This window comes from Melozone crissalis, unplaced genomic scaffold, assembly GCF_028551555.1.
Source record: "Melozone crissalis strain CALT ecotype California unplaced genomic scaffold, PUWL_Pcris_2 ptg000034l_1, whole genome shotgun sequence".
Lineage (NCBI taxonomy): Eukaryota > Metazoa > Chordata > Aves > Passeriformes > Passerellidae > Melozone > Melozone crissalis.
Genome location: NW_026535812.1, coordinates 12,674,691 through 12,687,503, shown reverse-complemented (window position 1 = coordinate 12,687,503; position 12,813 = coordinate 12,674,691). Strand labels below are relative to the sequence as shown.

The window sequence follows — 12,813 nt, the reverse complement described above, 5'->3', positions numbered from 1 at the left end:
TAATACTGACAATGATAGCAACAGCAAGGTATATTGTATCATCAAGGACTTAAAAACTCTGAAATTTTAGCTTTTTTATGAACTTACTGTACTGCTTTGTTGATTTTCAGATGAAGTCCTTTTGAAATTTGAAGAAGGAAAAGTAAGAGCAAGGAATTCAGTCTATGACACCCTACCAGTCACCATTCACGGAAATGGTCCAACTAAAGTGAGTGACAGCTTGGTTTTATTTTCATGTAAAGCCAAAACATCCATAAAGGGAAAAAATAAAATGGTAGGAGTATGAAACAGTCATAGAACACCACTAGTGCACATTTCCATTTAATGTTATTAGGAATTGAGAAGATAAAAGCCCCCTTTGAATTCATGTTATTCTGCTCACTGTAACTAGATATTGCTGCTGAAACAACTCATTTTGCTCCCAAATTTATCACAGCATGAGATGTTAGAAGCAAGTAAGCTTGTGTTAATTTTTTCACTTAAACAGAGCTGTTCTTGAAGCCAGTGAAGAATGTCCATGTGGTTATTAAGTCAGAATAACAGGGGCAGGATAATCTAGCCAAGGGTAATGGGCTGGGATACAAAACAGTAACACATCTGTTTCTACCCTAGACCCAGATGTGTGTATACACATATATAAAAAATACATTGCATTAAGGCAAACAAGGAAGTCTCTGTGTAAGTGTGTCTGTCTAGGTACAGGTACTGGCTTTTGCCATTGCCTTCAGTGTCACTGATCACTGCTGTCACTGTGCCCATGGCTTGTCAGCTTTGGGCAGGTGGTAGAGCCCTGTCTGCCCTGTGAAATAGCTATTTTGACAGATTCTGCTCATGTGTAAGGATTCAGTGGTTCAGAAGTCCCTGCACAGTTTCTCAGGGAAATGGCTGTGTTTGGTAATGTGGCAGCTGCATCTCTTTGTTCTGTGCAAAGAAGTGTACAGATGGATCATTTACAATAGTGTCTGTTGGATGAAGGATTGGGCATGGCTGCTTTCTAATTCCTTCTGAATAAATGTCCCTAACTGTAGCTCCGTATTTTCAGAAAAATGCCTTTCCAGGAGAATGAACCCATTAATATCCCAGGGACTGCTTCTTCTTTATTTTTATACTTGTATTTTGATTTTGGAATCAGTGAATATAATGATGCCTTTATCTGTTTCCCTTATAACTACTCAGTAGGGGTGAAATGTATCACCAGTTCCTTCAATTTCTGCCTCAATTAAATCCTCAAATTCTGTCATCACTGGCTTTACTGACATGTTGCCAATAAAAGGAAAAGTTCTGTATTTTACAGTTGGGCAAACAGCACAGGAACTTCTTATATTAATCCAAGAGTTATGCTACATTAAAAAAAAAACCAACACTCCACCTCTGCCTGTAGTGATGTTTTAAAAACAAAGATGAAAATTTTGCTATGCATCACTTTGTCAGTGTGGTTAAATTCTTCTGTTTTAAACCCAGGATGGAATCAAAGGGGCAAAAGTATATTGGGCAAAAAGTTTTCTCTAGTTTGTATATAAACTAGCATTAAAAAATTCCCAGAATTCACTCCCAATAGTTAAATTTTTTTTATTCATGAGATACTCCTGCTTTGTACTTAATCTCTCTAATCTGCAGATTAGTAAATTGCGCTGGTTGCACTTCTCGAAATGTGTACCGAATAATTTTTACATTGTGATGTGTAACACTTTTATTTTTCACCTCAAGTGCATGTAATTTTTGAGATACTTATTTTTGTAGACTTCATGGTACATATGTAATCTGTTTTTTCAATAAAAAGAATGAGAGAGAATTTTTTTATGTATGTTTCTTGTCAGTTGCCTTTATCTACAAGTGATTAAATGTGTAAACATGAATTGTTTGAAATGTACAGATCATCCTTTGCATGCATCTTTCATTAATTTAAATTCTTCATTTATGTATCAGATTCACCTGAATTATTTGGGAAACTATATTCCCAATGCTTGGACCCGGGAAACTGGCTGCACTGTTTGTGATCTGGACTTACTGGACCTGTCAGCAGTCAAGGTAAGAGCCCTCTGCACTGGAACAAGGCCCTTTGGGTGCAGCTGAGAGGTGTCCAGTGATTCCTGAGGCCAAGTGGCTTCTTCATGCAATGTGTTTTACTACTTTCAGGAGTATATTTATACAGGTATTTTAATACAGGTTTGCACAGTGTTACTGAAGAGGATGCCATACCCAAAAGACCTCCAGATTTTCACCTCTGTTCACTGAGGGTGAATAAACAATTTTTGAATTGTGCAAGGTTCTAGAGAGTTATTAGAATTTGGGAAGAGGTAGAAAAACTCTAGAAATTTCAGATTTTTTGACCTACAGAATAGTCAGATGTTGCTATAGGACACGAAACAACACGAGGGCACACACTACTGCTCTCAAGGTGAAGAAAAAGGAAGTTTATTTTCTGACTCCAGCATTTATAGTTTTCCAAAAGTGACAGTGGATTGGAGGGTGAAAGTGCCACCTCTCCAATGACACTGGACAAACCAACAGTCCATCAAATTTCTCCTCCTCTATAAAAGAATGCAAAGCAATAAGTTATTTACAGAAAGTGTGTGAGAAAGTTTGTTACAAGAATGTAAACATCAGAAGGCTTAGAAAATCTTAAAAAATCAGGGCGACAGCCAAAATGCATCATTTGAGCAATGTGTGTTGCCAATAGAGTTTAACAGTCAACCAGCATGCTTATAATTTCTATTTTCTGAGATTAAACAGTCCAAAACTGCTTTGCCTTGTAGAGGAAAATGCAAATATTTGTATTATGTAAGCAAATGTGTTTCTGTAGAAGAAGATCTGGATTTCAGTACAGTTTTCAGCATTCTTCTAGGACAAATACACCCATACACATGGTGTGTGTATGTATCCAGTACTTGGCAGCTTTGGCTCTTCCACTCCAAGCATGTTGTCTTTCATGTCTCTGTAAATATTTCAGCTTGTACACAGTAAATTTGAGGCAGAGTAAATACTGACCTCTGCCATGTGGAATTGTAAGACTTGGACGAAAAAGTAAATTCTGATTATGTCTGACAGGATCTTTCCAGCAGATGTTTCATTTCTGTTCTGTATTGAAGACTTGAATGAGAACAGGTCTTTGGAAGAGCATGTTAAGGATAGCATGAAAGAAATACTGGCTTGTTATCTTTGTAATGAAAGGAAAAAGTGAAACAATTTCTGGGCAATAAGTAGCTAATAGACTGGAATATAAACTAAAAAAGTTTTTGCTGGAATTTTAATAACTTTCAGATTCTTTCTCTGCTTTTAAATTTTATTTTCTCTTTTAAGATAAACATGTGAATGGTGTTATAATTAGATAGTGTATGCACTCCCATCATAAATTTTACCTGAGGAAAAGATGACAAAGATTTTTTTCCAACAGTGTTGGTGTTTAAGATGTGGTTTCGGAGCAGTTAAATCTGAAAGCCAGTAAGGGGGATGCAATGATTTACTGGAAAGCTTCCTATAGTTTCTATACATCTGCTTGGAATGTGTCTTCTTTACTGTAATGCATTCTTTGGACTCCATGCCTCACTCACTCTGCCAGAAGAAATAACAAGGCTTTTCCTTGGCCTCAGGGGAGGAGTTTACTTTAGGCATTTCTAAGTACCAGCAGGATTTCATTTTCTGAACGTGCTCTCTGTTCAGGCCAGTCTGGTTGCTACTTAACAAGACATTTTCAGTGAAAAGAGCAGTTTCTTTTCTGTGCCTCTAATGAATTTCTCTATATTGTTTTATTTAACTGTCTGCATTTATACATTCATATCTTCTGAGGATTTTGCTTTTTTTTTGGGATTGCCTGTAAAGGAGCTCAGAGGTACATATGCAAAGTCTTTGCTCTGCCCTTGTCCTTTTGACAGAAACAGGATCTTCTGGGCTGCAATCATGACTGAGGTGTGGAAAAACTCAGTAACTTCTCTCTTCTGGTAATGTCAGCAGCCTGTGCCACCCCCAAATTAACCACCTGTTCAGGTAGAAGCAGCATAATGGAAGATAAGTTGAAGAGGGCAATTGGATTCAATAAGTGCAAATTGTTGCTACTTTCTTAAGGATTTTGGTGGGGGGTTTTTTTGGGTTTTTTTTTTGGTTTTTTTGTTTTTTTTTTTTTTTCTGAAACCTAAATTAAGTTTGTTGCCCAACTTAACCTCCCTAGAAATGCTTTTAAACTCTAAAGCTTCTTACTGGTGTGGAGACTTTCCAGTGTGGCTGAAAAGGATGATCTCACTCCTCTTCTCGTTTCACTGGCAACTCTTGTGGCAAGAGATCCTGGACTTTGTTCTGTGCAGTTGTACTGAGACATTGTCCTGTGTTTCTTCCAAAAATTGTCTTACACTCAACTACTGTTTATTAAAAAGTAAACTTTTAAAGTCAAATAAATGACCTCACTGAAATGAGAAAATCTATCAGAAAATGCAACATCTGGGTGCAAACTGGGTATTCCCAAAGAGGTTTTGCTGAGAGGCAACTTCTGATTTCACATACTTAAAATGCTCATTGTGACCTAGATTCAGATTATGTAGTGACTACTTTTTGTGGCAAACCAAGGTCTGAATTGATGACCTCTGTGCTTTGAGGAGATGCAGTTTACAGGAATTTTTCCCCCTAATTTCTTGAACACCATTGTGCTTTGGTCACACTGAGATTTCATGTTCAGAGCCAAGCAGTTCACATTTCAGTGTAATGAAGCAGTGTCAGTAATTCCTCATTGTCCCTATAGCCTTTGCACACCCAGCCTGAACCTCTTTCTGTTTCCCCTGGAGAACAAGGGGAGAATGACTCTGAGTTAGGAACATGTACAAAGTACAGAGGCTGCAGCAGTTGTAGCTCAGTGTGCCCAGCTTAGCCCGGGCAGCTTTCCTTGTCCCTGGCCATCAGTGGCACCTGGCACTGTCACATTTCCTGAAAAATCCCTTCGCCAGGATTTCTTCTTCTGGGAAGATGAGAAGCCTTAGAGCAAAACCAACATCATCTCATTTGCTTCTCCCTGTTGTGCTGCTTGGGAATGTGGCTGGAGATTGTTTACCTACAGGTGCATGTTTGATTGGTTTCATGTGAATTGTTTTTACTTAATAACCAATCACCATCAGCTGTGTTGGACTCTGAGGAGTCATTAAGTCAGTCATGAGTTATTATTGTTCATTCTTGTTAAGCCTTCTCTCTGTATCCTTTTTCTTTAGTATAGTTGTAGTATAGCATTAATGTAATAGATATAATATAACAAATATAATTAATTTAATATAATTAATACAATATAAAACATATATATTGTATATTATGTTATATATTGTATATTATGTTTTATATTATAACATATAATATACAATATATAACATAATGTGGAATATATTATGTTATATATTATATTATATATTATGTCATATAATATATAATAGCATAAAATAATAAATCAGCCTTCTGAGAACATGGATTCTCATCTCTCACCTGGTCCTGGGGACCCTCTCAAACTCAGCAGGCACCAGTGCCTGTGCCAGCCTCAGCAGTGCCACCAGAGAGGGGCACAGGTGCTTTGTGGAGACACAGCAGTGCTTTGCTGATTGTTCTGCAGTTTTTGGGGTGTCTGTGTGGCTGTGCTTCCCCAGCAGTCCATATGAGGTTTGCAGCTGTGAGCAGGAGGGGTCAGGGCAAGCACTGGGTGTTTCTGAGTTCCCGTGTAGACACTGTGAAACCTCAGCATGTGTTGATGCTTTATCCAGACACTTCTCAAGTGGGTGTTGGCCTGTTTAAAGAGCTAGCTGGCGGCCTTTTATGCTCATATAAGGTTTCTCTATGAGCCTTGTAATGGATTAGACTTTTATAGTAATTGTCTGGTTTAGAGATGGAAATAATTTTTAGTCAGTGTATTTGTGTAGGAGTTGAGGCCTTTGAAAGTTAAATTTTTTTGTCTTGCATACTGCAATAATACATTTCAGGAGTAAAAAAAAGTGCTGTCTGTGTTTCTTTTAGTGGTCATGATCTCATGGTTTCTATCAAGCACATACAAAGCAGCCAAATACCATCAAAAGATGTGAATTCACTTTAAGATAAGGGCCATGAAAGTTCAGTATTCTTGGATGTAAGGATACTCTGTTAGTTTATGAAAGATCTCTCTAAAATCAGTGAGTAGGGAAGGAATGCAGGGCCCAGTTAAAATGGATGGGGGGAAATAGTGCATATACATTTATAGAAGGGTATTGGAGACTTTGGCTTAAGGTACAGCTGAGTAAAATATTTGGTGGTATTTATTCTTTAACTATTTTTAAAAAACTGCTCTCCTCTATATTTTCCTGTAAATGTAATCTGTGTCTGTACCTTGTTTAAAAAAAAAAGCCATTCTGTTCCAGGCGAGTTTCCTTAAATGATTCTTTTGCTGTTTTAGTGGGTTTTTTAAAGTAAGAATTTTAAAACCATATTACATTATTTTCTACTTCCAGTGTGTTTCATACTAATATTAAATCTATTATCTTTGCTTATTTTGTGAAGCCAGTGGAAATAAATGGGGTGCATAGCACTTCTGAGCACACTGGTTTGGATTGTTTGAAAGCTGTGTGGACTAAGTTTACTAAATGACATTAGTTGCTCTTTACTATAAATAATCTTAGAAAAGAGGCAAGTCTTATTGGTTGTATCAAAATATCATTTTTTTTAGGAATATCCAAGAGTAAAAATTGGTGTTTTCATTGAACAACCCACTCCTTTCCTAACTAAATTTTTAGACAGACTGTTGACTCTGGACTACCCACGGGAGGCACTCAGTATCTTCGTTCATAATAATGTAAGTATGACTTTATCATTGCACAAAGCTTCAATTTTGGAAATTATGCAATGAATCAGAGTGTGGAGTATATGGATTTGATTTAAGAACAGAGTTAAAATGCATAGGAAGAGATAATCCTTCAGAGTTTAGTATGCAGAGCTGGAAAAATTAAATGAAGTTGTTTCAGGACTTACTGAAGTCTATTTAAAGAAGATTATTAGATTAAATTTACTAATGAAAAAATGTATTTTGAAGTGTCTGCTTCTGGAGGAAGTACTGACTGATATAAACAATAGAGTAAAATAAGAACAGAACAGTTCCAGCTGGAAGGGGCCTGCAGTGACCATCTGGGCCAACTGCTGACCATTGCTCAGGACTGAGCAACAGTGACACCAAATTGCTAACAATTGTCACCAAATTATTAACAACTGATAGTTGACATGGGACCTTGCTTTCATCATGCTGATATCACAGTGAAATTTTTGATATTTTTGTTTCTGTTGGCACTCCTGCTGGGTCCATGGAAAGATTGGTGTGTTCAGATGTATTTTGACTGGCACTGCAGATAAGTTGTTTTTGAACACTCCCTGCTAATTGCCTAATATCTGGCATTGCTGATACTTCCCCAGTGACTCCAGTCAGTGTTGCTGTTTTGGGCAGCCTGGTCCAATGGAAGCTGTCCCTGCCAGGCAGGGGGGTTGGAAGGAGATGATATTTAAAATCCCTTCCAACCCAAATAATTCTGTGATTTTAATGAGTGAGATGTCAAATGTGTGCAATTATTTTGGAAAAAAAATGAGGCTGGAAGAGAAATGGGAGTAAAATTTAGTTGTACCCCTTTTCTGTGTGCATGCATTGCTGTTGATATGATAGCAAAAAGGGGATCAGTAAGAGAAGTAGGGCTTATCTCTAAAGTGTTCATTGTGGTTTTGTAAGGGGATTTTGAGAGTATAAATGTGATGGGCACATGGGAATTGCAGGCTGTGTTGGTTTTGTAGCTTCAGCCAAAAGTTTTGTGGTGTTTGAAATGAATATAAAGACTGAACAGCTTTTTATTATAGAGGGGGAAAACCCCTACCCAATATTTCAATTATTCTAATGGCAGCCATAGTAGGCAAAAGCTACAATGAAGGCACTGGTTTGGAAGGACTGTGTGCAGCTGATAGCTCTTAAATAGAGATAAATAGAAAGGTAAGGAGGAGGGTAAATAGGAATTAAAGAAACAATCAGTGGGACTGCATTTTAAAGAAGCAATGGCTGTGCCTGTACAATTTGGTACAGGTACAGCTCCCTCTCTAAAGTGATTCTGGAGAAGCATAAAAACCTCCTGCATGCCACTGAAGTTGTAGGGTGGGTTTTAAAGACTGTAACATAAATATTCTGAAAAATACTGCATTGGTGGTTTGTGAATTTTGCACTGTTGTACATATTTGATTAATACTGCTGATGTGTGGGATTATTTTCCTAAAGTTTTGGACAGAGGAGGTTCATTTTAATGACAGATATACTGGAATATCTTCAAACACTGTTTGGCATTGTTTCTTTAGGACAGAATACAGTGTGTTCTTGGACACTGTGTTTATGATTCATAGCTATTGCTGCCTTGCATTTGCAATAAAAAATGTTTACATGATTACAGGAGGTTTACCATGAAAAGCACATCAAGAAATTCTGGGAAAAAGCCAAGAACATTATCAGAAATATTAAAATTGTTGGACCTGAGGAAAACCTGAGTCAAGCAGAGGCCAGGAACATGGGAATGTAGGTTCTAATTTATAAATGTGTTGTACTGATGCATACACTCACATTTTTCCATCTTGCCATGTGTGTTATTTTGTACCTTTAATGTTTGCATCTTCACTTGTGAAAATGGGAGTTTTTGTGGTAGAAAAGATCTAGATATAAGACATGAATTGTCAAGTGTTTTATGGTTTCTGTCTAATATAAAAAGTTGTTGATCATTGTGAAAAAATCTCTCTGGTTTGGGCTATTTCAATAGTCTGTCATCTTCTCTTGTGATGATGGCCTAGACAAGGCATAGTATTTTTTTTTTTTTTTATTTTCCAGCTACCTTACTGCAGATTTTTTTTTCATTTTTGCATTGGATGTGCTTTTAACAATTGCTCTTTGTCCTAGTGCTTACTCTTTTTTCTTTTTTCTTAAGTGACATTATATTTAAGTAAGCATATGGTTAAAGCTTGACCTGGATGTGCAGGTGACTGAATTCTCTTTCCTCCTGTGGCTCAGAGAGGCAGGAATATCCTTCAGAAGTGCTCAAGCAGAAGTTTCTCACAAAGGCAACTGACTTTATCTTATGTTTGGTCTTGCTTTTTTCTTTTGTTCTTACTAGACTATCCGAAACTTTAGCTTTTTAACCTGGCATTCTGTGCCCAAAGTTGAGCCTTGGAGTTTGTGTCCCCTGCCAGCCCTGCCTGTCACAGGGTCCCTTCAGTGCTACAGCTGGCTCTTGCACAGTGGCTTGTGGCTCTCCCAGCACATCAGCCACATGATGATGGAATTCAATTATCAGCCCAGGATCCCACCAGGATCAGGAGCACCTTGCTGTGGCCCTGCAGCAGGATTCATTCTATGATCACACTTGGAACTCACTCTTCTGCCAGATCTTCCCTGAGTGCCAGAGCACAGGAGTTAATTTCAAAAGGCCATTTCTGCTCAGAGGTTGAGCATAGGCTGTTCATAGGCTCAGCTGAAAGAATGAAGGTCTTGAGTCTCTGTGGTGTTCTTGGAAGTTGGTGTGAATGGAGCTTTGTTGTGCTGGAGGCTGATCCCTGGCTGAGGTCCACAGCTCTCCCCTCGCCTTTCTAGGAAATGCTGCAGATGGCCAGTGGTAGTCTAAGCACCCATTCACATGTTTATAAATCACTCTTTCTCTGTTTCCAATACTCTCTAAAGCAGATGTACACCCATGAAAAACTTTTTTTTGTGCATGTTGTGTGTAACTGAGGTGGAGTTTCTGGAGTTGCCTTTTCCTTTTTGTTGTTATATGGACAACATGAGGCAGAATCTTCAGTGTCATCAATATCTATAGTAATACTAAATCTCACCCAAAGAGCTGGAAACCTCTCATCTTTACACTTGAAACACTGGAGTGGCATTTCCATATCTTTCTCTTTTTTTTGGCCTTTGTCTATATGGTATAAATTCTTACAGTTAGTTCTTTATTTCTTGGAGGAAAAATCATCATTGTTTCTGCCTTGCTTGCAGATGAGATTTCAGCCAGCTGTTACAGAATTTGTTATTACAGAAAACATGAAAAGCAATTAAATGTGTTCAAGTAATAACGGGAAGTTGGGAAATATTCACTTCTGAGCTTTTATTTATAAAAAGTATGTTTTCCATAATATTATTTCTCCTGGTACTTACAGCCTTCAGGATTTCTCTTTTGGGATAGTTGGTTCTTTTTTGTTCCTCCCTCAAAAATATTAGTAACAGAACAGGGTAGGAATTTTCCAAAACTTTATAAAAAACGTCATTTATCTCAGCTTTTAAATGGGAATGTGCACATTGTAGCTGTCTGGAGAGATGCAAAATGTAACCCTAAATGGCAGGAGATGTCACCCAGGGTTTTGGCTGCAGACTTGTATCTGGAACACCTTCTCTTTCAGAGGTCTGTCAAATGATTTAAGTGTTCTCCCTCTGGGCTTGCAATCCATATTTAGAATTGTATTTCCAAACTGAGATGTCTGAAAATGATAACTTGTAATTAATCAAGTTCAAACTATGTCTAAAAAAAGAGAGGAGGCTCAATGGCAGAGGAATTGGGGGGACAACTTGTCTCTGTCACAACCAAGCAGACCCTTGGACTATCTCAGTGGAAAGTGTGATGAAAGGAAGAGCTGTGACATTCTCCCATTTTCAGATGAGGTCACTGTTCCAGATGGATTGTGGTTTGTAAACTCAGTCAGACATCACTCTGATTGCAAAATACTTTAAACTGCTCTGCTGAGCTTCACACTGCCAACCAAAACTCTTGGCTTTCTTCTGAATTGTTGCTAATTGCTGCACTGAAATTGCTCTAAGTGATGTACAAGGACACAGCTTTTCAACATTTGGTCTTACTTCAGGGCAGGTGGGGTAGAAAGCAAGTAGATTGAAGGGTTTAGCCTTTGAATGTAGATAAGGAAGCATTTTATACATTTTACACGAGCTTTGCCAGAAAACAATTTCCACTGTTCCTGGGAGTGACCTGGATATGCATACAAATAGTTTCACATATAATCTGGGATTTCTACCTCTGGAGAGGTTAGCATGCACTGTAAGAGTGTAATACTCTAAACCAGAGTATTCCATGAGGATAGAAAGGGTTACATTTATTTCCTTGGGCAAAGCTACTGGGCAACACTGAAAGCCTGAAGAGAAGATGCACTAATTTCTGGAGAGTGTGCTTGCTTTATTAATTCTGACTGAACCTTTTATCACTTTCTTTCCCTCCATGTGAAACCTGTAGTGTTTTGGAGAGATTTTTTTTTAGTTACCTTAAAGTGCCAAGGATCACCAAATGCCAAAACTTCGTGCTTGCAGCATAATTCTTGCAGCATTTTCAGATACAAGCCATCATGTCAGATGTGAAGGATAAGTTCTGCCATGTGGTGATCCAGTCTTCAACACTGTAGAAAAACAAATAGGAGGAAAAAATAAGTCCGAATAGTAACCTTGAAATTTCCTGACTGTTTAGGACAGGAATGCTTTTAGAGAGTTCTCAATTGAGTACTGAATGACTGAGTGTGACTTAGACCAAAAGTTTTAATTTAGTATTTTGTGGTTTGGATTGTTATGTGAATGAGGCACAGGAGGGTTTCTAACACTAAGCACAGGGACCAGTTGGAATAGAATTTTCTGGGTCTGGATTTAAAAGGGATGGGGGCAGAAAAAAAAGGCAAAAGTTAAAGGACAATGCATTTTGCTATTATGTAATTAATTTTCTAGGTATATTTGCCTATAACTAAATATAAATTTGTTCCACTTCATCACATTTCTATAATTAAAATTAATTCTCTTCATGTTTTTGTTAGCAGCAGAGGGTTTACCTGCTTTTGGGGCAGTGCTGGCAAGTGTTGTGGCTGGGATCAAGTCTGGTCTCAGGTCTATTTTCCTCACTAGAATAAGGATAAAGGAGCTGAATGGTTTTTGGAAAAAATTTTACATCTAATGCCAAGTGCAGTATAAAAGGTATCAAATCAAGTGGAACTTGAACTAAAGCACTGATTATAGATATTTTAAAACAAGAATTAAGATAATGTTTCAAGCTGTTATGGTGGAATTAAAATAGGGAAAATAGACAAATTTAATAATGCCACCTGCATGAGAGGAAGCTATTTCTGTAGTATTGACTTGAGGAAATTGTTCCACCTTCTCTAAAAGTATATTTGATTACTTATAATCTCCTATTATTCTGATGGCATAGGAAAGCTGAATTCACTATACCAAGTTTTGGCCTAGCAAGTCCACCCTGCCAGAAACATACAAACATAGTCTGTGTATTTTTCATATTTACAATAGAATGTGTTTTCTTTGTCTTTCTCTTGAAGGCATGGGAATTTGTGCAGTTTATTCTTCTGAGATCAAATTCACAACTGATAGAAATAGTGTATGGAGACATTCAATTACTTTCTCCAGTATAAATTCACTGCCTTTGCAATTGGTTTATATTTCTCTTTACCAACTTTGTTGTTCTTGTAGGTCAAAAAGACAAAGAAGACGTCTTTAAATATATGTTTCCTTATAAAGGTTTATAAGTTTTTGTCTTACACTCTCCATAAGGTTTCAATTATCATTCAGATTGCATCTGTGGAATCTTTTTCCAAAGACAGCATTACAGCCAGTTGCTAGAGGAGCTTACTAAATAAGGTCATACTTCACTGCTAAGTGATTGTACTGATACCCAGCTATATAAATTAATGGCATGTTCCCCCTGCCCCATTCTCTATTAGGGCACTCAATAGAAGGCATTACTGGACTTGGTAAAGGCTAGAGGCCACTCAGTTAATTAAAAGGAAAATATAAGGCATCTAATCCATGTATTTTAG

The 12,813-nt window shown here is 37.6% G+C and overlaps 1 protein-coding gene across 2 annotated transcripts in view; it reads left to right on the top strand.

Moving 5' to 3' along the window:
• PLOD2 (procollagen-lysine,2-oxoglutarate 5-dioxygenase 2) overlaps positions 1–12,813 on the top strand; it is a 49,607-nt gene that overhangs the window by 25,757 nt on the left and 11,037 nt on the right. For both annotated transcript variants that reach the window (XM_054282681.1, XM_054282682.1), the window contains exons 7-10: positions 111–208; positions 1,927–2,028; positions 6,659–6,784; positions 8,406–8,527. In XM_054282681.1, coding sequence (XP_054138656.1) covers positions 111–208; positions 1,927–2,028; positions 6,659–6,784; positions 8,406–8,527 — 448 coding nt within the window. The remainder of the gene's footprint in view (positions 1–110; positions 209–1,926; positions 2,029–6,658; positions 6,785–8,405; positions 8,528–12,813) is intronic.